The sequence below is a fragment of the Oncorhynchus mykiss genome, chromosome 17 (genome assembly GCF_057628025.1).
Source record: "Oncorhynchus mykiss isolate SJ-2025 chromosome 17, ASM5762802v1, whole genome shotgun sequence".
In the NCBI taxonomy this organism is placed as follows: domain Eukaryota; kingdom Metazoa; phylum Chordata; class Actinopteri; order Salmoniformes; family Salmonidae; genus Oncorhynchus; species Oncorhynchus mykiss.
The window spans coordinates 64,435,638-64,458,872 of NC_143038.1; the positions used below are offsets into that span (position 1 = coordinate 64,435,638).

A 23,235-nucleotide genomic window follows, 5' to 3' on the forward strand; every position below is an offset into this window, starting at 1 on the left:
ACTAGGAAAGTCAGTTAAGAACAAATTCTTATTTTCAATGACAGCCTAGGAACAGTGGGTTAACTGCCTGTTCAGGGGCAGAATGACAGATTTGTACCTTGTCAGCTCAGGGATTTGAACTTGCAACCTTCCGGTTACTAGTCCAACGCTCTAACCACTAGGCTACCCTGATGGAAGTTTACTATTTTGACCAGTAGATGTCCTCAATTTGTTACTTTTCCACCAAGTGAAATATCCCTCTTCTTTTAGTTCATAGTGCAATTTTTGAATGTACAGTATTTCAGCACAGTGTTAGACTTTTCATTTTGGAACAATGTTTCATGTGTTTTTGTAGTCATTAGCTCGTTATTAGTTATCTCGTGAAACTATGTAATAAAACACCTCAATAGCATGGACACATCTTATAATACAAATTCAACTTTACAAGTTTGTTTTTATGAAGTCTGTGTTGATTGAACACTGAACCCTATTGAAGTAATGCTGTAATCATGAAAGAGGAAGTAGCTCTGTGTTATACTATGCTTTGGCATTTCTGTAAACCGCCGCCCTTCCCTTTGCCTTTAAAGGGCTATGTACCCTATACTAAATATGGACATGCAGTTTCACAGGATTTCAAAGAATGTCCCAGCCTCACACACCAACTTTCATGATAGGCTAACACTCCATACTGGTACCTGACTGCAAGCCGAGTCTCTAGTCCTCCCTCTTAGCACCAAAATTGATGCCTCTGGTGGCGTCTCAGTGAGAGAGACACCACCTTCGGCCCATGGCCGATATTCTGCAGGCTCCTACACTAGGAAAGAACAATATTCTAAAGGAGATACCATAGGCTACAAACCCTTTACATCTGTTCTGCTCCGAGGGTATTTTCTTTGAGTGTTCTCCAGCCAGAGGTAACCATGTCCAGGAGGAAGGTTAGGGGACTGACGCGAACGGGGCGGCAGGTGAGCGAGGACCCTGATCTGGACAACCTGCTGTCCAACCTGTCCCCTGAGGAGATGGAGGAGCTGGAGAAGGAAGTGTTGGTGATACCGGACCAGGATCCCAACGAGGGAATAGTCATAGAACAACCTGCCACTAACGCTGTCCGGGACCGGGATGCTAAGCTGGACAGCCGAGAGCGTCCAGGGAAGCTCAGCCAAAGGGAACAGTCTATTGAGGTATGATAACTGAACATCAAGTCAGTGGAACCTCCACAGTTAATGTGTATTATGTATGAGACTGAGATGGTCTAAAGTCTGCCTTCTGAGATGCTTTACCACACGATCTGTCACTTTAGGTGTTTATCCTATGTTAATCTACCTGGTTTATCCCTTAACTAATAAATCTGTTTAATCTCAGCGATGTTGACAAAACCGATAGTGGTGGAAGTTGATCACATCCTTTCAGATCGGGACTACTTTCAACCCCCTCACATCAGCTCCACCCGTTTCACATAACTGTTATACTATAATAAAACCCATTTTGGTTAATAGGACTGGCTTTTGGAAGCCAGATAAACAAATTACAATTCACAAATGTCTAATAGTTAATTTAGGTTAGTGTTTCTTGAACAGGTATTTTGATGATACTTCTGACATTTATTCCCCTGCCAACGGGACCTTGGAAAAGATTCCAACAGCTCATGCTCCACATAAATCATGCTCCACTGCTGCTAGTTCTAATGCCAGAAAAAACATTATTGTATACCCCTAAGAGGCTTTCACATTCTTCGCTCAAGTCTCCTTTGGTAAACAGAGGAAATGCTTAAAGATACAGAGATGTCAGATTGTAGTAGCTTTGTAGTTTATAGGTCAAATATTTGTTGTTTTTGTAAGTGACAGCTTTTTGACATAGGGCCCACCAGGTAGGGGGAAACCGAGCCATGAGGTAGCCGTTGGAAGTGTATAAGAAAAGGCACTTTAGAGGATGGAGCCTGGGCCCTGTGGAGCTTCGTAATCCCGGCCTGATGGAATTCCTTGGTTGATTGTTCCTTACCGCCTTTTAAGGACACATCTGCCAGGTCCACAGCCTTGCACAGCAAAACAGACGGAGCAAGGCTCACAAATCAAACACTTAGCTGCTCTGCAAATGTATTTCTGCACTATAAAAAGGCTCCCCCATGCACACTGTAAACACATGGTATATAATGTCAAGTTTACATTACATGCTGTGGGATTATATCACAGTTTGTCATACTGTGCTCGAAGGGAGCCAATATGTTATTCTTCATAAATAGCTTTGAAATAAAACTAGACTGGTATTACCAAGACTCATTTTAATATTTAATATTTTTAGAGAATATGAATGAGCAAATGCATGTTTTTGTGTAATCATTGGTAAACAAAGGGTTACAGGGTTACATAATCAAGAATACAGACTGATTTGGAGCTGGAGGACAGGCCTGTGATTAATCATCTTAATAGGGCTGTTGCTAGTTGACATCATAGAATGGTGGCCATGCAGGGATGACCATAACAGGCAAGGCACATTGACAAATTAAACACACATTAAACACAATATCTGGATTCAAATTGGATGATACCGTAGAAAACTACTGAACAAAAATATAAATGCAACATGCAACAATTAAGAAATATTTACTGAGTAATAGTTCATAGCAGGAAATCGGTCAATTGAAATAAAATCATTAGGCCCTAATCTATGGATTTCACATGACTGGGTATACAGATATGCATCTGTTGGTCACAAAATCCTTTAAAAAGGTAGGGGCGTAGATCAGAAAACCAGTCAGTGTCCACCAGTGACCACCATTTGCCTCATGCAATGCGACATCTCCTTCGCATAGAGTTGATCAGGCTGTTGATTGTGGCCTGTAGAATATTGTCACATTCCTCTTCAATGGCTGTGCAAAGTTGTTGGATATTGCCAGGAACAGGAACCTGCTGTCGTACATGTCAGTCCAGAGCATCCCAAACATGCTCAATGGGTAACATGTCTGGTGAGTATGCAGGCCATGGAAGAACTGGGACAGCTTCCAGGAATTGTGTACAGATCCTTGCGACATGGGGCAGTGCCTCAAGACCATTGATAAAATGCAATTGTATTCATTGTCCGTAGCTTATGCCTGCCCATACCATAACCCACCGCCACCATGGGGCACTCTGTTCACAATGTTGACATCAGCAAACCACTCGTCCACACAACACCATACACGTGGTCTTATGAGGTTGGTTGGACTTACTGCCAATTCCACTAAAATGACGTTGGAGGCGGCTTATGGTAGAGAAATTAACACAATTATTTGGCAACAGCTCTGGTGGACATTCCTGTAGTCAACATGCCAAATGCACTCTCCCTCAACTTGAGACATCTGTGGCATTGTGTTGTGTGACAAAACTGCACATTTTTATTGACCTTTTAATGGCCCCAGCAGAAGGTGCACCTGTGTAATGATCATGCTATTTAATCAGCTTCTTGATATGCCACACCTGTCCGGTGGATGGATTATCTTGGCAAAGAGCAAAAATGCTCACTAACAGGGATGTAAACAAATTTGTTCTCCAAGTGTTAGAGAAATACACTTTTTGTGCATATGGAACATTTCTGGGATATTTTATTTCTGCTCATGAAACATGGGACCAACACTTTAATGATGTGTTTATATTTTTGTTCAGTATATTACTGTTTGAATTGTTGTGTGGATTCTTGAAAGTCTCGTCAATGTGTACAGTATACTATTCAGATTCACTTCACTGTGGAAACATTCCTATGTAATGTTTCTTCTCCTGCAGGGAGAACCCAAGAAGGAGAGCCGGAAACAAGAGTACCTGAGGAAGATGGGCCTGAGTCAGGAGGGGAAGGAAGGAGGAGGGATCAGGAGGCAATCAAGTATCTCCACTGAACGAGAGAACAAGATGGTGGAGAGAAATAACAAAGGCCCGGACTGTACTAAAGAGGACAGAGCCAGCCTGTCCAGTAGATACAGGAGAGAGGAGAGCAAAGAAAAATATGTGAAAGAGACCCCTAGAGAAAGCTTCAAAAGAGTTGAGAGTAGCAACACTGACGTGAAAGATACAACTAGAGACAGATTCGGGAGAGGGGAGAGTAGGGACATTGTAGAGAAAGAGGATGCCAAAGAAAGAGATAAAAATGAGGATAGCAAGCTTAAGGAGAAAAGAGACAATAGATTGAGCACCAGTAATAAGACAAAAGAAATGATCTCCAAGTTACAGGAGAAAAAGGAAAAAGAGGAGATCAAGGAGAAAGAAAGAAAGGAGGAGAGTAGGAAAAGAGGTGAAAACAAGACAAGGGGACTTGTGTCAAAGTTGGTGGAAAAGCAAAGTCACATTGAAGAGAGTAAACCAGAAGATAAGAAATCCAGAGTGGAAGAGAAAGACAAGCCCAATAAAGACAAGTTTGACTTGAAACTTGAGCGTCAAAAGTCCTCAAAAGAAGAGGAGAGCGGAAGTGAGAAGGAAGATCCTAAGGAGAAAGTGAAAGAAGATGGTAAGGATAATGAGAAAGCCATGGTGTTAAAATGTAAGGACAGTATGAAAGCGAAAGATAGGAGTATCACAGATAAGGAAACAGAAGAGAAAAAGGGAAAAGATTTGAATGAAGGACTAAAATCCATCAAGGGTGATGAACAACGTGGGAACTGTGTGGCGAACAAGAGCACACCTAGCAAGCCCAAAGTAGATGAGGAAGAAGACGAGGACTCCAGCATGTTCGATGACCTCATAGAGCAGGTTCGCAGCAACGACCCCACCATGACCGAGCTCAACGTCAACAACTCTGAGGTCATCAAGGCTAAAACACTCATCCAGTTTGCAGAGGCCTTGAATAAAAACACCCACATTAAGACATTCGCCTTGGCCAACTGCCGTGCTGACGACCATGTGGCCTACGCCATCGCTGGCACCTTGCGCAGCAACACGTCCATCACAAGCATCAACCTGGACTCGAACCTTCTCACCCCCAAGGGTATAATGTCCCTGATCCAGGCCTTGCAGAAAAACACTACACTCACCGAGCTGCGCTTCCACAACCAAAGGCACATCTGTGGGGGCAAGACAGAAATGGAAATGACCAAGATATTGAAAGACAACACCACCCTCCTGAAGCTGGGCTATGGCTTTGAGCTTGCCGGCCCACGCATGACCATGACCAACATCCTGAGCCGTAACATGGACAAGCAGCGACAGCGGCGCCTACAGGAGCAGAAGCTGGCCCAGGCCAATGGTGAGAAGAAAGGGGCGCTGGAGGTCCCCAAAACTGCTGGAGGATTCCTCCGGGGTTCCCCCAAGGCTTCCCCTACACCCTCCCCACATCCCTCACCAATGCCCTCGCCGAAGTTGACTCCTAAAAGAGGACGAGGAGGGGGACCTCCTCCACCCCCTCCTCCTGGAGGACCACCCCCACCTCCACCGCCCATGCTGGACATAGACTCCCTACGCAACTCCCTGACGCCTGCATCACAGAGGAAGATGGATGATAAGGCCAATAAAGCCGGTTTTAACTCCAGGGACCAACTGCTGGACTCCATTAGGAATGCCAATATGAAGAAACTGAAGAAGGTAAGGTGGGGCAAGGAAAAATAGCTGATAGACATAGAAAGAGTTGTAACACATTTATATCCATATACCATCCCCTCTCTTCCTACAGGTTGCGGTACCAAAGCTGTTGCAGTAGTCCTCTGGAATCGAGACCATAACCCAAGAAATAGGAAGGACATAGATCTCACAGGTGGTCTTGAGCGTGGATCAAAACTCCTACACATCCCATGCATAGATAGACACACAGTCTGACCACTGTGCTGCGAGGTTGATAAGGCAGGCAAGCAGAGAATGAACAGATGATTTCTATTGGATGCACGGCTTCCACTGTGCCGTGAGTTCTCTCTAAGCTATACACTGGACCGCAGGGACCCTGTGGAGGGAATTTTTCAGCAGGACGTGCCCTGAGGTCCTATTTGTCTGCCTTTGTCTGTGTTGATACTTTGCCTGTTATTTGCACTAGATTATGAAGAAGTTCATATGGTATGTGGACAAGCATATGTGGCAAGACGTGTACAGTATAATGTGGGGGAGTGGTAACTGAAAAGCAGGTCAAACAGTTTTCTGTAAATTCTATACAAATCTTCTTTAACATTCATTGAAAAATTGGACTGTAATTTGACAGTTTATTTATTTGTGGAGGGAATCACCTCGTGGCTTGTGACATATAATTTTGCCAAAACTGCTGATTCTCCATGGTATATTATCAGGGAATTAAAATGGGGTTAGACTTCAACAATTCACAGGGGGAGGAGAGAGGTGGTTTGTAATGTGTGTCGTTGCCAAATCTCAAGACTGACATCTCAGGCAAAGTTTTCACATAAAAAGCAACCTATAATCCCAGTCTTCTTTGAACGATTCAGTATGAAGTTCAGTCTGATTTGGATGTAAGAATGGTCGCCCTTTTAGTAATAACAACGTTATGTATAAAGCTATTTTCATACATTTTACTTAGTGCAAAAAATAATAATTCTAACAGAAGAAAAAAAACGACACTCAAAAGCAAAGACAACAAATCATAGAATACTATTTACAGCAACAACGATGCAAATATATTCTAGGCTGGATGTCTTACTACTAAGGATGTCAAAACAGTTTATTTTATTAACATGTTAGAGCAGCCTTGTTGAGCTATGCAATACTAGCTCCCGAGTGGTGCAGCGGTCTAAGGCACTACAGACCCTGGTTCGATCCCGGGCTGTATCACCACCGGCCGTGATCGGGAGTTCCATAGGGCAGCGCACAATTGACCCAGCGTCGTCCTGGTTAGGGGAGGATTTGGCTGGGGTAGGCCGTCATTGTAAATAAGAATGTGTTCTTAACCGACTTGCCTAGTTAAATAAAAAGTTAAATAAAATACAAAATAATAATAAATAAAATAAAAACTTTAAAATTGGATGTGATGTTGTACAGAGTGTCTCGCTGCTCTAAAAGTGACTATTGATTATTTGTATGCATAATGTGGTTTCTCTGTCATATTGGACTTCACTAATTTTACTTACAGAGCTTGTGTACCTTTTAATAAAATGTACTTCTATGTTTGCAATTGAAAGTGTAATATAATCAACTTTATTTTAACAACTTTGCAATGAAGTACAACAAGAATAAAGGTAAAAATACTTTGTCTAACAACAAGATACCGGATGAGGTAATATCTATCCATTATTTGATAGTACAGTACTGAGAAAGAAAATGCTAAGGATAATTTTACTGTATTTTGTTTAAATGTTAAACTTCTATTAAAAAATATTTTCCTTTCAGGGGGACATTCCCATTTTTTTTTTTTAGCTTTATACAATTTCTTCTGCTTGAGAAGTATTCAGTAGGCTATGTCTGGCTATTGCTTGGTTGACAGAATCAGGAATAATTTCCAGCATCTATATTAGATATGTTGTCTTGGTAGAGCCCTGTAACCTGCACTGATTTCGAAGCTTTGTGACCGAATTGACCATTCTGTGTGTCATGCCGAGTATAAAATGTCAAATGGATCCTAATAAAATGTTTGCGTACACACACAGAGACCACTGAAGTGTTCCTTGGGAACAGAAAGCTAATGATCTAATGCACTGTTGTGTGTGTATACTGTAATGTCAATCTGATTTCCATTTCTGTACACATGGCTGGCGGACAAGACTAAATGGAATGTGAACTTTAGTTGGAGAGTGCAGTACAGTACACTCTACAAGTTCTCTCCCACAAGATCATGTCCTTCACACAACCAACAAAAGAGAGGGGACTGTCTACTACCAGTGCTTGACTTGGGTGGGATCTCACTCGAGCGGAGTACCGGCACCTCAATGTTTCTACTGCTAGAGCTCCTGCACCTCTTATAGAATATTAGCTCAAAAGTGCCTAAATATTAATAGCAGCGGCATCCCAAAAGAGTACCGGCACCTATTTCAGTCCAAGTAGAGCACTGCTACTAGTTCTGACAATATTTGAGAAGTTGTGAGATGGCTCCTTTAAGGACATCATGTTCAAGGCAGTGGAAAAGCATTGCTCTCTCCCGGCCAGTGCACTTGGGGTTGAGAGGGATAGCAACAGGTCAGTTTACATCTCGACTGCCTGGCCTAAACCTCTGCATCCATGAAATGCCTATATTTGGTCATTTCTCAATGAGGAGTTGCACTGTGATTCATTCCTTTCTCGTTCCTAGTAATGGGAAGTGGGCCAGCGGTCTGTCTGGCTCTCCCCATGAACGCTGGTCTGATGGGGAGTGGGGTAGGAAGGAATCTGAAAATGATCAGCGTGTGTAATAGCCCAAACAGTGGGCTATTCCTGAAATGATCAGCTTGTGTAATTACACTATAAAACTTGGGCCTTGAGTTTTTACCAAATGATCTGACAAGATTTACATTTTAGCAGATGCTCTTATCCAGAGTGAATAGAGCCTTGCTCAAGGGCATGTTGACAGATTGTTAACCTAGTCGTCCCCAGGATTTGAACCAGCAACCTTTTGTTTACTGCTCTTAACCACTAGGCTACATGCTGCTCCAGATTGGATGGAATCTGACCTGTAGGCCTAGAGTCTTCGATGTGATTTGACCGTTTTTTTCCTGGTCAGGTCACGTGCTCAGGAAAAACTTGGGGCACTAATAATTGAAATTAGATGATAAAGAAAGAGTTTGGTCTTTGGGGAGTCTTTAACCAAAAATAGTCTTTGGACAGCTCGATGACAAACTAGTTTTCAGGAAATCAATTAAAATCTTAAAGGGCCAAGAGTTTTTTCTGACCATAATAGGGCCGAGAGTTTGTCTTTTTATTATTTGTATTATTTCTATTTTAGTGAAGAGTTATCGACGAAGATAAAACTACAGACAGTACAGTATGAAGCTAGAAACTGCTTCTCCAATTGAAATCCCCGATAGCGATTTCATGGCGACGACACGTTGGCTAGCTAAACTCATGCTCAGAATATGTAGTCGGGTCTAACCATAGACTGTGGCCGTGTTCGAGAGCATACAATCCGTAATGTGTCACGGGTAAATTGTGACTGACTGAATGATCTACAAATATTAATGAGTAGTTATTTATGACGCCAGGTGATTTTACAGATCAGTCAGCCGCCTGCACTGTCGGCTGCAATGTCGAACAAACCCTATAAAAAAGGGTCTAATGGTTGTTCCGCGCCGAACTGCACAAGTGCAAGTTGTAAATTCAAAGGCACTCCTTCGATATAAAGTATTTTTTTAAATGAAAAATGTAAACGTGCCAAATTGTCACGTTCACGAGATCAAATCAAATCAAACTTTATTTGTCACCAAATACAATACAAGTGTAGACCTTACCGTGAAATGCTCACTTACAAGCCCTTAACCAACAGTGCAGTTCAAGAAGAATTTAAGAAAATATTTACCAAATAAACCAAAGTTAAAAATAAAAATAATTAAAATATAATTAAAAGTAACACAATAACATAACAATAACGAGGCTGTATACAGGGGGTACCGGTACCGAGTCAGTGTGCGGGGTACAGGTTAGTTGAGGTAATTTGTACATGTAGGTAGGGGTGAAGTGACAATGCATAGATAATAAACAGCGAATAGCAGCAGAGTACAAAACAAATGGAGGGGGGGCATTTGATTAATTGTTCAGCAGTCTTATGGCTTGGGGGTAGAAACTGTTAAGGAGCCTTTGGTCCTAGACTTGGTGCTCCGGTACTGCTTGCAGTGTGGTAGCAGAGAAAACATTCTATAATTTGGGTGACTGGAGTCTCTGACAATTTTATGGTGGGCCATACGAACTACTCTCTGTAGCGCCTTATGGTCAGATGCCGAGCAGTTGCCATACCAGGCGGTGATGCAACTAGTCAGGATGCTCCCCATGGTGCAGCTGTATAACTTTTTGAGGATCTGGGGACCCATGCCAAATCTTTTCAGTCTCCTGAGGGGGAAAAGGTTTTGTCGTGCCATCTCCATGACTGTCTTGGTGTGTTTGGACCATGATAGTTCGTTGGTGATGAAACTCTCGAACTGCTCCACTACAGCCTTTTCCTGTAGTCCACGATCAGCTCCTTTGTCTTGCTCACAGTGAGGGAAAGGTTGTTGTCCTGGCACCGCACTGCCAGTTATCTGACTTCCTCCCTATAGGCTGTCTCGTCGTTGATCAGGCCTACTGTTGTGTCATCAGCAAACTTTTTATTTTTTTATTTGTAATATTTTCTTTTTGCATTTTTCAATTAAGAACATTCAAAACAAAAGTGAAAAGATATTAGACAACGATAGGACAAAGTGACAGTAACAGACGAGCGTAACAAAAAAAAAAGATAATTGTATATACAAACATACAATAAAAAATAATAATGAGACATTATGAGGCTACATATTATACATTATGTGTGAAACATTATGTGAGGATCATATATAGATTCAATCAATGTGATATGGGGGGAGATTCTCCATATAGTCAATAAAAGGTTGCCAAATTCTGTAAAATGTATTTAACTTATTCCTCAAGCAGTAAGTGATTTTTCTCCAGTGGGATACAACTATTAACTTCCGATAGCCACATTGCAACTGGCAGGGAGGAATCCAATTTCCATTTCAAGGCGTCGTCAGCAAACTTAATGATAGTTTTGGAGTCGTGTTTGGCCACACAGTCGTGGGTGTACAGGGAGTACAGGAGGGGGCTAAGTACATACCCCTGATGTGCCCCAGTGTTGAGGATCAATGTGGCAGACGTGTTGTTGCCTACTCTTACCACCTGGGGGCGGCCCGTCAGGAAATCCAGGATCCAGTTATAGAGGGAGGGAGGTGCTCAGTCCCAGGATCCTTAGTTTTGTGATGAGCTTTGTGGGCACTGTGGCGCTGAGCGTTATTGGAGTAATAATGTTAAACTACATAAGACATTGTCTCAAATCTTAGTTGTGCATTTTTAGATTTTAAGAAAATTAACAACTGGGAATCATTTTTCAATTCTCTGATTCGCCTTGTTTGACATTGCAGCCGACAGTGCAGGTGACTGCTGACTGACTGATCTACAAATCACCTTGCATCATAAAGAACGACTCATTATTATTTGTAGATCAGTCACAATTTACTCATGATACATCACGGGTTTGATGCTATCCGTCTCGGAACAGGTCAGTGACTTCTCAAACCCCTGCCTGGTCTGCTTAGTCTGCTTCGCAAACGTACCTGGAAGTTTTGAGATGTTGCGCTTCTGGGTTTATAAACTCTGTGATAAAATATTAAATTAAAATGTAATAATGCAATAGCTACATTATTTATTTAGTGATGATGTAGTCGTTTCTCCGGTTGTTGTTGGCAGTTACATCAGGGGAAACAAGCACAAAGTCAAAAGTGGCTGTATAGTAAAACATTTATTTTTGGTTTCAATTTAAGGTTAGGGTTAGGCATAAGGTTAGTAGTGAGGTTAAGGTTAGGGTTAAAATCCCATTTTATGAAGAGAAATGGTAGAAATGGGCGGGGTTTGAGACTTTGAGGCTGTGGTAACTAGTGACGATTGGCGGACCATTGAAATAACAAAATGGAGGAATACGCACGGGAGCCGTGGTGAGTCTTGGTAGCTAGCTAGCTAAAGTGCAAGACAGCTTTACCGGTCTTGTTATTATGGTGTCCTAACATATATAACCTGTTAAAATATACAATCAATATATCGTTCATCAAAACGAATATTTTAAACCCCAAATCCGAAGATATTCAGCTAAGCTAACGATGCTAGCTAATTAAATTAGTTATCTAGCTAACGCAGCTAGCAAGCAAGCCATGTTCGTTGTTGGGAAGCACTCTTCAATGACCTTGTTGAGCGTTTAAACGTTGTTGGTGGTAACGACGTTAAAATCGTATAATTTTACGCATACATTGTGTGATCCACACTTCACCACCAATTAGTCGGATTAGATATTTCCCAAGTTCACGGTTCATAAGTAACTAGCTAGCCCTGCTACGTTACTAGCCTGCTAACTATGGATTGTGGTTGCTCAATCATTTCATAGTGTGTGATGAAATGTCTGCATGCTCCATCCACATGAGAAAGCATAGCTACCTAATACATTAATATATCATATTGTAACGACCCTGGGTTTATAAGCGCGGAAATCGACTCTGCCGTTCGAGCAGGCTTTTGCGACACAGTCGATAGCGCGCTGGGCTAGAAGGTCGAGGGTTCGAGACCTGCTCCCTGCTATTTCATTACATTGGTGTCAGAAGTGATCGGACCTTGCATCCACGACAGTGCGCGTGCTTCGCCGGTGAGCGCGTTCCTGTAACACGTAGAGTCGCAAGCTAGCGCGAGGACGCGCTCTTTGAAAGGCGGTTTCATTACAATATTAAGTATAGTGGTTAAAGCGTTGGCCCAGTAACTGAAAGGTTGCTGGATTGAATCCCCGAGCTGACAAGGTAAAAATATGTCGTTCTGCCCCTGAACAAGGCAGTTAACCCACTGTTCCCCGGTAGGCTGTCATTGTAAATAAGAATTTGTTCTTAACTGACTTGCCTAGTTAAAGCTGAAAAAAGGTGATATGCTAGCTAGAAATAGTAAGGGCTAGCTAGCTATTAGTAGTTTATGTGCTGCTAGCACAGTTTAGCTACGTTTCAAGCAACTACATTAGCTAAATCAAATGTATTGGTCATATACACATTTAGCAGATGTTATTGCGGGTGTAGAAAAATGCTTGTGTTCCTAGCTCCAACCATGCAGTAGTATCTAACAATACACAAATCTAAAAAGTAAAAGTGGAATTAAGAATATTTAAATATTAGGATGAGCAATGTCGAGTGGTATTGACTGAATAGAATATAATACAGTATATACATATGAGATGAGTAAAGCAGTATGTATCTATGGTTAGCCTACCGGTATCTACCCAGTGTGGAAATTAAAACGTTTTTCATGCATTTTAAATGCACCCTAGCTTCGATCCAAGAGTTACTTTTTTTTGTTGAGTTTTACACTGTGCTGGACTCCAGCACAATGTAAAAACTATCTTGGTTGCATCAAAGTTAAATGCACCCATGACCCTGAGGAAAAACTGTTAGATACCTGTGGTGTGGTTATCTGTGTTTATTGAACACACTGTGTTTTTGCAGTCCGTGGAGAATTGTGGATGACTGTGGAGGTGCTTTCACCATGGGGGCCATTGGAGGAGGGATCTTCCAGGCAGTCAAGGGCTTCAGAAATTCACCTTCAGTATGTAAAGCCATGTAAATAAATTCACCCATGTGCAAAATAAAGTTGACAGCTATGTTTGATGCAGCCTTTGTAATTTGAAGGAACAGTTACATTTTAACTTGTGAAAATGCCTGTCAATTACAGCCCTCGTTTGACAAAGAATTTAGCACTTTGCTGAATGAGTTGAGCATAGTGAGGTGTGGCTCTGGAGAACCCAAGGTGGTATACAGTCGTTCCCCGTCTTGGGTTTTCAGGTGATGGATGGTTTGGAGGACAGCTGGCTCCATGTGAACTACAATCCCAACGCTTTGTTTTAACATTTAGAAACATTGTTAATCCTTGCTAAAGTTACAGTTTGGAAATCTTTGGAACTTTCATACAAGCGAGAAAGAATGTTTCAAATACAAAAGTTATACATACTTTGCGCAGTTTAGCCAAGTTGCACCCGGCTGTTGCACTACGACACATCCTCTCACCATGCGTTCGTATTTCCATTGTTCCATTCCACGTTTCTGTGTTTCTTAAAATAAAGCCGGGTGCAACGTTCCTAAACTGCTTACAGTAAGTGTGCCTTTTGTATTTGACATTTTGTTTCTCGCTTATGAGTTAAGTTCCACATTTTCCCTAAACGGTATTGCACGTTAGTTCTATTTGCTGCCTTCTGTCATTTGCCACACATGGCTAATGGAGACCTCTAATGGTTCAATGGAATGAAATTGGAGTCATGAAAATGGGTTAAGTGAGGTGTGACAAATGAGAAGTTTTGATGCATCTTCTTTCTGTTCTCAGGGGATGAGCCACCGATTGAAAGGTAGCATGACTGCCATCAAAACCAGAGCCCCACAGTTGGGGGGTGAGTGCACATTCAAATTGAAAAGTATTTGCCATATTTGGTCCTTATTTTATTCTCTGAGTGTAATGCATTGTTGCTTTCTCTGTCTGAAACCGTGTGGATTCTGTTTTTATTGTAGGTAGCTTTGCAGTATGGGGAGGACTCTTCTCCATGATTGACTGTGGGTTGGTAAAGGTAAGGGAGAAAGAGGACCCCTGGAACTCCATCACAAGCGGGGCCATGACTGGAGCTATCCTCGCTGCAAGAAGTGAGTGATAATTTAACCCTATCAGTCCCAAGACCCCAGCAAAAATCACTTTAATCTGACTTACATTTATCTGCATGTCCAGCCCTTATATTTAGACTCCCAATTAAGTGTTTTACCATTTTCTTTATAGGACAACCAGAGCTACAAGTACAACACAAAACAATTTTACATAAATAATTGCATTCATGAGTTTTACTAACAAGTGTCAATAAAAAAACAAGGTCAAAGCAATGATGCTACAAGCTTGGCACACCTGTATTTGGGAAGTTTCTCCCATTCTTCTCTGCAGATCCTCTCAAGCTCTGTCAGGTTGGATGGGGAGCGTCACTGCACAGCTATTTTCAGGTCTCCAGAGATGTTCGATCAGGTTCGAGTCTGGGTTCTGGCTGGGCCATTCAAGAACATTCAAAGACTTGTTCCGAAGCCACTCCTGCATTGTCTTGGCTGTGTGCTTAGGGTATTTGTCCTGTTGGAAGGAGAACCTTCACCCCAGTCAGGTCCTGAACGCTCTGGGGCAGGTTTCATTAAGGATCTCTCTGTACTTTGCTCCGTTCATCTTTCCCTCGATTCTGACTAGTCTCCCAGTCCCTGCCTCTGAAAAACATCCCCACAGCATGATGCTGCTACCACCATGCTTCAACGTAGGGATGGTGCCAGGTTTTCTACAGACGTGACACTTGGAATTCATGCCAAAGAGTTCAATCTTGGTTTCATCAGACCAGAGAATCTGGTTTCTCATGGTCTGAGAGTCCTTTAGGTACCTTTTGGCAAACTCCAAACGGGCTGTCGTGCCTTTTACTGAGGAGTGGCTTCTGTCTGGCCACTCTACCATAAAGGCCTGATTGGTGGAGTGCTGCAGAGATGGTTGTCCTTCTGGAAGGTTCTCCCATCTCCACAGAGGAACTCTGGGGTGCTGTCATTGACCATCAGGTTCTTGGTCACCTCCCTGACCAAGGCCCTTCTCCCCCAGTTGCTCACTTTGGGTGGGCGGCCAGCTCTAGGAAGCGTCTTGGTGGTTCCAAACTTCTTCCATTTAAGAATGATGCAGGCCACTGTGTTCTTGGGATCCTTCAATGCTGCAGACATTTTTTGGTACCCTTCCCCAGATCTGAGCCTCGACACAATCCTGTCTCGGAGCTCTGCTGACAATTCCTTCGACCTCACTGTCAACTGTGGGATCTTATATAGACCGGTGTGTGCCTTTCCAAATCATGTCCAATCAAGTTGTAGCAACATCTCAAGGATCATACATGGAAATGGGATGCACCAGAGCTCTATTTCAAGTCTCATAGAAAATGGTCTGAATACTTATGTTTTTTGTTTTTAATACATTTGCAAACATTCACTTTGTCATTATGGAGTATTGTGTGTAGATTGATAAGAGGAAGAAAAATATTTAATACATTTTAGAATCAGGCTGTAATGTAACAAAATGTGGAAAAAGGGAACAGGGTCAGATTTACTTTCACAGTGCACTGTAAATGTTGTGTTTTGGTTTAGTGTCAAGGCTAGTCTGTTTTTCTGATTTCTCTACTGTTCTCTTCAGATGGACCTGTGGCAATGGTGGGCTCTGCAGCAATGGGAGGTATACTGTTGGCGTTGATAGAGGGTGCTGGGATCCTGCTTACTAGATTTGCTTCATCACAGTTCCCAACTGGTGAGTGTCACTGAGCTATGCTATAGATGATTCTCAGGGCTGCAATGAAGGCTTATAGAGAATTCAAATGACTGCCCAGTTGTCTTTTCAATAGATTATCCCTGATCTCACCTCTTCTCCTCTTTATACAGGTCCCCAGTTTGCTGAGGAGCCAGCCCCCATGCCTGCCCCTTCCTTTGGAGGAGACTACAGACAGTACCAGTGAGAGGTCTCAGTCTCTAGGCCTTTTTGAATTCCTTGCTGAAGTTACACTGGGGAAATGGAGGACAAATACTACACAATAGGCAATTGCACCTAACATTATGGACTGGGTCAGAACTAAAGGGCAAATTCACACTTTCTTCCCCCGGAGCCATGTACAGATTTGCCTTTCACCATCCTCCGTCTTGACAGTTGTGCGTAGTTCACCCTACATTGGTTAAAATATCTGAACTGGAGACGAGGGAAAAGTTTGGTTTGTACAATCTTACATGCATGTAATACCCTACCCTGCAAGTGTGCCAGACACTGGAGCTGATGTTGAGCCAAGGGCACTGCCATGGCTATGTCAATATCAACTCAAAGATGGACCCTTCCAAACTTGTATAATGTTTTTCGTATGTGTGTATATATAGGCTTTCCTGCATGCATTTGATATGTTTTGTTTATTTGCCTTGTTGTTCATCATATCCTGTGCTTGTGCTCGCCATTTTGTAAATTTAAAATGTAAGTGGGCATTTTATGAATTGCTTTTATTGAATGGTATAAAAGGCAATCAATTCATTATGCTGTTCCTGAAATCTTAGGTTTTATAGTGACTTTTTTGTTGTTGTAGTTGATAATTATATGCTTTTATAAATTTACACCAAGAGGCACAAATTACTGCTGGCAAATGATGTTTGAGACAGAAGGATGATGAACAGGACAAACCTCACTAGTTACTCAATGCAAGGGGTTGATGCAACGTATCTGTATGACAGATTGAATTACACAAGAATAAAATTGGTAAAATACAATATTTTGTAGCTTTTATTTAATCTTCAAATTATCAGAGTGCAACTTCAACTTTGGGGTCCGTACAAATCATGAAACGTGACATAAAAACAAAAAATATAACTAAAGACCTATTCTAGGCCGTCTTTTATATTCAGTAGTGTCTAGGCTCAGTTACATACAGTATACACTGAGTGCACAAATGATTAGACATCTGCTATGAGACTGACCAGGTGAAAGCTATGATCCCTTATTGATGTCACTTCAATCAGTGATGAAGGGGAGGAGACAGGTTAAAGAAGGATTTTTAAGCCTTGACAAAAATGTTTAACCTTTATTTGACTTGGCAAGTCAGTTAAGAACAAATTCTTATTTTCAATGATGGCCTAGAAACAGTGGCTTAACTGCCTTGTTCAGGGGCAGAACAACAGATTTGTACCTTGTCAGCTCAGGGATTTGAAATTGCAACCTTTTGGTTACTAATCCAGTGCTCTAACCACTAGGCTACGCTGTTGCTCTATTTGTGACATGGATTGTGTATGCGTGCCATTCAGAGGGTGATCGACAATCGATTTATGTGCCTTTCGACGGGTATGATAGTAAGTGCCAGGCGGACTGGTTTGTGTCAAGAACTGCAACGTTGCTGGGTTTTTCATGCTCAACAGTTTCCCTTGTGTATCAAGAATGGTCCACCACCCAAAGGACATCCAGCTGACTTGACATAATTGTGGGAAGCATTGGAGTCAACATGGGCCAGCATCCCTGTGGAATGCTTTCGACACCTTGTAGAGTCCATGCCTTCATGAATTGAGTCGGTTCTGAGGGCAATACTAGGAAGGTGTACATAATGTTTTGTACACTCAGTATATATGTCAATACACACATATACACAAAATATTTAGGTCAAATAGGGGATTGCGTTGTGCCGTGAGGTGTTGCTTTATCTGTTTTTGAAAGCCAGGTTTGCCGTTCACTTGAGCAATCTGAGATGGGAGTTCCATGCAATCATGGCTCTATAATACTGTACGTTTCCTTGAATTTGTTTGAGATTTGTGGACTGTAAAGAACCCTGGTGGCATGTCTTGTGGGGTAGGTGTGTGTCAGTGTTGTAAGTTGACTGCAAACTATTTGGAATTTTCAACACATTGTTTCTTAGAAAAACAAGAAGCGACGCAGTCGGCCTCTACTTTTAGCCAAGAAAGATTGGCATGCATAGTATTGATATTGGCCTTCTGATTACAATGAAGACCAATACATGCTGCTCTGTTCTAGGCCAGCAACAGTTTGCTAGGTCTTTCTTTGCAGCACCTAACCATATGACTAGGCAATAATCAAGATAAGATCAAACTAGAGCCTGCAAAACTTGATTTTTGGTGTGTGGTGTCAAAAAAGCAAAGCATCTCTTTATCAAGGACAGACTTCTCTCCATCTTTACAACCAATATGTTTTGACCATGACAGTTTACATTCCTAGGTAACACCAAGTAATTTAGTCTCCTCAACTTGCTCAACAGTCACATTATTCATTATGAGATTCAGATGAGGTCTAGAACTTAGGGAATGTTTTGTACCAAATACAGTGTTTAAGAGATGTCCAGGGCCAGTTTATTACTGGCCACCCAGGGACTGACTGCAACTCTTTGTTTAGGTTTGCAGTGATTTCGCTAGCTGTGGTTGCTGACGTGTACAATATTGAATCATCAGCATCCATAGACATACGGGCTTTACTTAAGGCTAGTGGTGGGTCATTAGTAAAAATAGAGAACATTCGAGGGCCAAGAGAGCTCTCCTGCAGTACACCACACTTGACATGTTTAACATTAGAGAAGCTTCCATTAAAGAAAACTATGTCCTATTAGATTGATAGCTCTGAATCCATGACATGGCAGAGGTTGAAAAGCAATAACACATACTGTATGTTTTTTCAATAACAGGTTATGGTCAATAATATCAAAGGCTTCACTGAAATCTAACAATACAGCTCCCACAATCTTCTTGTTATCAATTTCTTTCAACCAATCATCAGCCATTTGTGTCAGTGCAGTACATGTTGAGTGCCCTTTCTTTATTAGCATCCTGAAAGTCTGTTGTTAATTTGTTTACAGTGAAATGGCATTGTATCTGGTCAAACAAAAGTAAAGGGTGCTTAACCATTCTTAGGTAGCATAATTACTTTTGCTTCCCTCCAGGACTCAGATTAAAGATATGACAAATAGGAGTGGCAATATAGTCCGCTATCATCCTCAATAGCTTTTCATCTAAGTTTTCAATACTCTCACCATACCACTTGATCTTAGGTAACCTCAGTATGTATTTTTTACACCATTTGCTTTGGTGTTGTGTTGCTTATGTTATTCAAGAGACTGCTATCTCAGCCTGGAGAACTCTCAAGGCATAAAACCATAAAACCTAAAACATGTCACCCTCTAGAGGGCAGTATACACTAGATATCCTGAAAGAGTTGTCCATGTTTCACAGTTTTCTTCTCAGTGAAAATTGACTGCCAGGGGTTGTTGGAGACTAACTCATGTGAGCATTTCCCCCCCCCCTTCATTTACACAAAACACAAACCTGTCCTCAGCTACAGGAAATCTGAAAAGGAAATGCAGCCCAATAACAGTTGGAAAAAAATGTTTCTGTTCTTGGAGGAGCATGAAAGAAATGTGTTAGTCACTGCTGTCACATGCCATCTCCATTCTCTCAAAAACGTTAACATGCATCTGCACACAATGTGTGGGTGTGCCTCTATATCTCTTGCATCAATTTGACTCTATTGTCAATGTTCAAAACTAGCTTGGTTCACACAGTCGGTTACATAGGTGCCGTGACCCAGTCTGTGAGGAGGAAGTCAAAGGAGAGTCAAACTAACAGAGATGGTTTGATAATAAAGTTGACATATTTGCTTAAATGCTTTTTGCCGAGTTTACTGATTGGGTTTGCCAAGGACTGTCATGGGCCAAGGGGCCATGTTGATGATTCAAAAAAAGTTTTTGTTCCTTATGTGGCACATCCACTGCTACCACAAACGGAACACGCGCAACATTTCACATTTTCATTATAAGATAAATAGTTAGGAAGGACGTCTCCTGCGCACGGGGCCGGACCGGGGATATCAGAGACGCAAAAGAAGCGAGACATCCCACTTTCTCATTTATTGTTTCAATGACCCAAGTAAACGTTGGTTTCTATGGAAGAGACACCCCTTTAAGTAGACAGGAACTGACACATTTTTTCCTATGGTAAATGGCCTGAGTGAGCCATCTTCATTTATCCAACGTCTTTGGATATACACAGACTGGCGGAGTGGAGCGAGAAACGGTGAGAGTCAAAAGGCTTACTTTATTTGGCCGTCAAAAAGCCACCCGCGTAAAAAATGTCGGTGCAACAATTTTATGTAAGTTAGAAAGAAAAACATGACACATTGTTAGTGAATATGCTGCATTTAGCTACTGAGATGAGGAATTTAAACGCCCACTAGAAGCTGTATGTAGTGCACTCCCATTTTAGTCAAGGCCAGGCGGAAGGGCAGGTAGCTAACAGTCAGTAGCTAGCTAACTATAGGATTGTGGAAAACATATGTTACTAGATAAGATACATTCCACGTCTGTTAGCTATTTAAAATATAACGTTATCCAAAGATGTGTACTATAGTTTATATTTTGTATTGTGTACAGAGGCACAGGAATGCACGGAACTACAGTTAGCTACGTTAACTCGTGAAGCGTCGACCAATCACCAGTCGCTAACAGTTTGCTAACTATTAGCGTACTAGCAAGCTATTAAGCTAGTTAGGTAACATTTAGCTGGCATTTGTATTTTGAATTCGTTTTAGACCTACTTGAAGGCTACGACACAAGTGTGCTTGCTAGTTACCGTATGTGTAGCTAACGTTCGTTGTGTACTAATTTGAGTTAATCAAGTTTATTCTAAATAGTTAGGTACCGTTAGTTTGACTTGTGTCAACTGTTCGCTAGCTTGAGAAATTACCTTGTTAGGTGTTGATTGTTAGTCTGTAGTACTTGACTTGTTAGTTAGCTGTCTGTCCGCTCATGGGATGTCAACTGACCACCTTGCAAGAGGCCAGATCATAGCTGCATAACAATTTTGTTTAGGTTGACATGTGGATGTCTGTTGGTTCTCCTGATGTAGCCAATATACTCGCTGCTGTAAAACAGCTAGGAGGGCGTCGCTGGCAGGGATTACAGTAGGCAAGTCAAATGAATGGGCTGCTGCTGCACGGTCCCTTTGGAAAACTCTTTCTAGAGCGCATTTCAACATCTCTAAATGGTTAAACTAGGGATAAATGTGTCATTATTGAACAAATCTGTACGTTTACTTGATTTACTATCATGTTAAATAAAGATTCATTAGATATTAGAAAATAATTACATGTATAGTATATGCTACTTTCCATTGTGTGGGCAGTATGTTTAACTACATTACGCAAACTGGCGTTTTGACCACATCGAATTGGGGGGGAATCCCATATCCCATACTCGTAGGGGGTCGCAGATTTTAGAATTTAGCTGTAATTTTCGTTCTCACGGCACTGATCATTTCGGGCGGTCTCTCTAAAAGTCGCTGGCCACACACCGGTACACTGATTTGACAATCAAAACTATCGCTTAAATAGCAGCCAATGTGATTCGTTTTAGTTAACTAACAGGAAACATATGTATTCCCTTTTCTATGATGGCAGACTCCCGACATTCATCGTTCCAAAATATAGATAGCTTTCTACAAGTCCTCATCTAACCAATCATAAATAGGTTATTGTGGCCTTTGAATAGTGTTAGACCCTTTAGACCCCAATATAATTCTAGGTTGCTGCTGTTGAATACTGAGAATACTCAGTATACTGAATACTGAGAATGTTCAAGATGGGAGAGGAGCAACAAAAAGGATACAATTGTAATCAGGAGCATCTCATTCTCTCTTCCTTCCTTCCTTTTTCTCAACCATACACATACTTTCTTCCTAATAAGGGGTTTCATGATACTGTTACAGACCCCCCCCCCCCCCCACTACTCTCTCTCTCTCTCCTTCCTTCTCTCCTTCTCTCTCTCCTTCTCTCTCTCTCTCTCTCTCCCTCCTCCAATCAATTATTGCTTTCTTGCCCTGACAGACTAACTACAGAGTTAGCCAATGTTAGCTGATTAGTTACGATGCTGGGACAGTTTCCCAATGGATTGCATTGGTAGAAACAGGACAAAACAAGCAACTTGTTTGATGGCTATGTAAACAAAATCCAACTCATCATACTGCGCGGGCATCTACTACCCTAACACGACAGTTAAGCTGTCAAGTAATATCAAAACGAGGCAATGTATAAGCTATGAATATATCCACCCAGCAAACATGACAAACCATAATTTAACTCTACACACAACCTTTCTTGCCTGACAGACTAGCTATGAATATGAATTACATTGGTAGAAACAAGACAAAACGACCAACTAGTTAGCTGACTATATACAGCTAATCACTGCAAATATTTCCATGAGACAGAGGGCAATCATTCGAGCTCCACCGCTGACCTGCTAGCCTGTACCAATTAATTTATAGAAAGGCTGTCGACTGCCGCTATGAGGTCTGAAGGTTTAGCACTACAGTCCCAAATGTTTGCCCTGTTCAGCATCATATCAATGGAAGTGATTAACATAAGTTTTCCATTACACTTACTGTGATGGCGACCCATTGGAATCAAAATGCTGTCTTCTACAAATTGTCCTCTAACCAGTGATGAACACATTAATCCCAGCCTCATAGCTTTGGGCCTGTAACCGAAAGGTTGCTTGATCAAATCCCTGAGCCGACATGGTAAAATTCTGTCTTTCTGCCCCTGTGCAAGTCAGTGATCCCCGGGAGCCGTGGATGTCACCCGCCCACTTAACCCGGAAGCCAGCCGCACCAATGTGTCGGAGTAAACAACGTTCAACTGACAACAAATTCAGCCTGCAGGCGCCCGGCCCGTCACAAGGAGTCGTTAGCGCATGATGAGCCATGTAAAGCCCCCCGCTAACCCGGATGACCCTGGGCCAATTGTGCGCCGCCCTATGGGACTCCCGGTCACGGCCGGTTGTGACACAGCCTGGGATCGATCCTGGGTCTGCTGTAGTGACGCCTCAAGCACTGCGATGCAATTCCTTATACCGCTGCGCCACTCGGGAGGCCGGAGCTGTGATAGTTTTAACAGGACATGCAACCTCATCTCCCCCTCTCAAACAATTGATTTCAACTTGATAATCGATGAGTGAATGACAAAACAGTGTTTAATTTCTCTCTCTGTTTTGAGGATCCCTGTATCTAAATGTAGCTGACTGTGTTCTGCAGGTTGTCCTCTAACCAGTGATGTACAAATATCTCCAATTTCCATG

The 23,235-nt window shown here is 42.0% G+C and overlaps 3 protein-coding genes across 7 annotated transcripts in view; all 3 read left to right on the top strand.

The window, feature by feature from the left end:
• The first annotated feature begins 525 nt into the window (after positions 1–525).
• lmod1b (leiomodin 1b (smooth muscle)) lies at positions 526–7,513 on the top strand. Its single transcript, XM_021569973.3, has 3 exons — positions 526–1,160; positions 3,735–5,519; positions 5,608–7,513. Exons 1-3 carry the CDS (start codon positions 900–902, stop codon positions 5,632–5,634), a joined length of 2,073 nt encoding a protein of 690 aa, XP_021425648.3. The 5' UTR covers positions 526–899; the 3' UTR covers positions 5,635–7,513.
• Positions 7,514–10,762: 3,249 nt separating this feature from the next.
• On the top strand, positions 10,763–16,882 carry LOC110494687 (mitochondrial import inner membrane translocase subunit Tim17-A). 2 transcript variants are annotated; one of them, XM_021569975.3, is made up of 6 exons: positions 10,763–11,512; positions 13,049–13,148; positions 13,920–13,983; positions 14,102–14,230; positions 15,777–15,887; positions 16,019–16,882. In XM_021569975.3, exons 1-6 carry the CDS (start codon positions 11,487–11,489, stop codon positions 16,090–16,092), a joined length of 504 nt encoding a protein of 167 aa, XP_021425650.1. In that variant the 5' UTR covers positions 10,763–11,486; the 3' UTR covers positions 16,093–16,882. The 2 variants fall into 2 exon arrangements, with proteins under 2 accessions (XP_021425650.1, XP_021425651.1); XM_021569976.3 differs by having other exon boundaries at positions 11,512–12,358.
• Positions 16,883–19,659: 2,777 nt separating this feature from the next.
• Positions 19,660–23,235, top strand: part of LOC110494688 (ras-related protein Rap-1A) — a 28,964-nt gene continuing 25,388 nt past the window's right edge. The window contains exon 1 of one of the 4 annotated variants that reach the window (XM_021569977.3): positions 19,660–20,176. The gene's annotated coding sequence lies outside the window, so the exon portion shown is untranslated. Of the gene's footprint in view, positions 20,253–23,235 lie in introns of all 4 variants that reach the window. The other 3 variants (XM_090206306.1, XM_090206305.1, XM_090206307.1) reach the window with 3 other exon arrangements.

Bases quoted from the DNA above. Each gene is read 5' to 3' on its own strand.
- LOC110494687 (XM_021569975.3), top strand. From the start codon at position 11,487: ATGGAGGAATACGCACGGGAGCCGTG. The intron at 11,513-13,048 runs GTGAGTCTTGGT...GTGTTTTTGCAG, and splicing joins GAATACGCACGGGAGCCGTG to TCCGTGGAGAATTGTGGATG. The intron at 13,984-14,101 runs GTGAGTGCACAT...TTTTTATTGTAG, and splicing joins CAGAGCCCCACAGTTGGGGG to GTAGCTTTGCAGTATGGGGA.
- lmod1b (XM_021569973.3), top strand. From the start codon at position 900: ATGTCCAGGAGGAAGGTTAGGGGACTGACGCGAACGGGGCGGCAGGTG. The intron at 1,161-3,734 runs GTATGATAACTG...CTTCTCCTGCAG, and splicing joins AAAGGGAACAGTCTATTGAG to GGAGAACCCAAGAAGGAGAG. The intron at 5,520-5,607 runs GTAAGGTGGGGC...CTCTTCCTACAG, and splicing joins ATATGAAGAAACTGAAGAAG to GTTGCGGTACCAAAGCTGTT.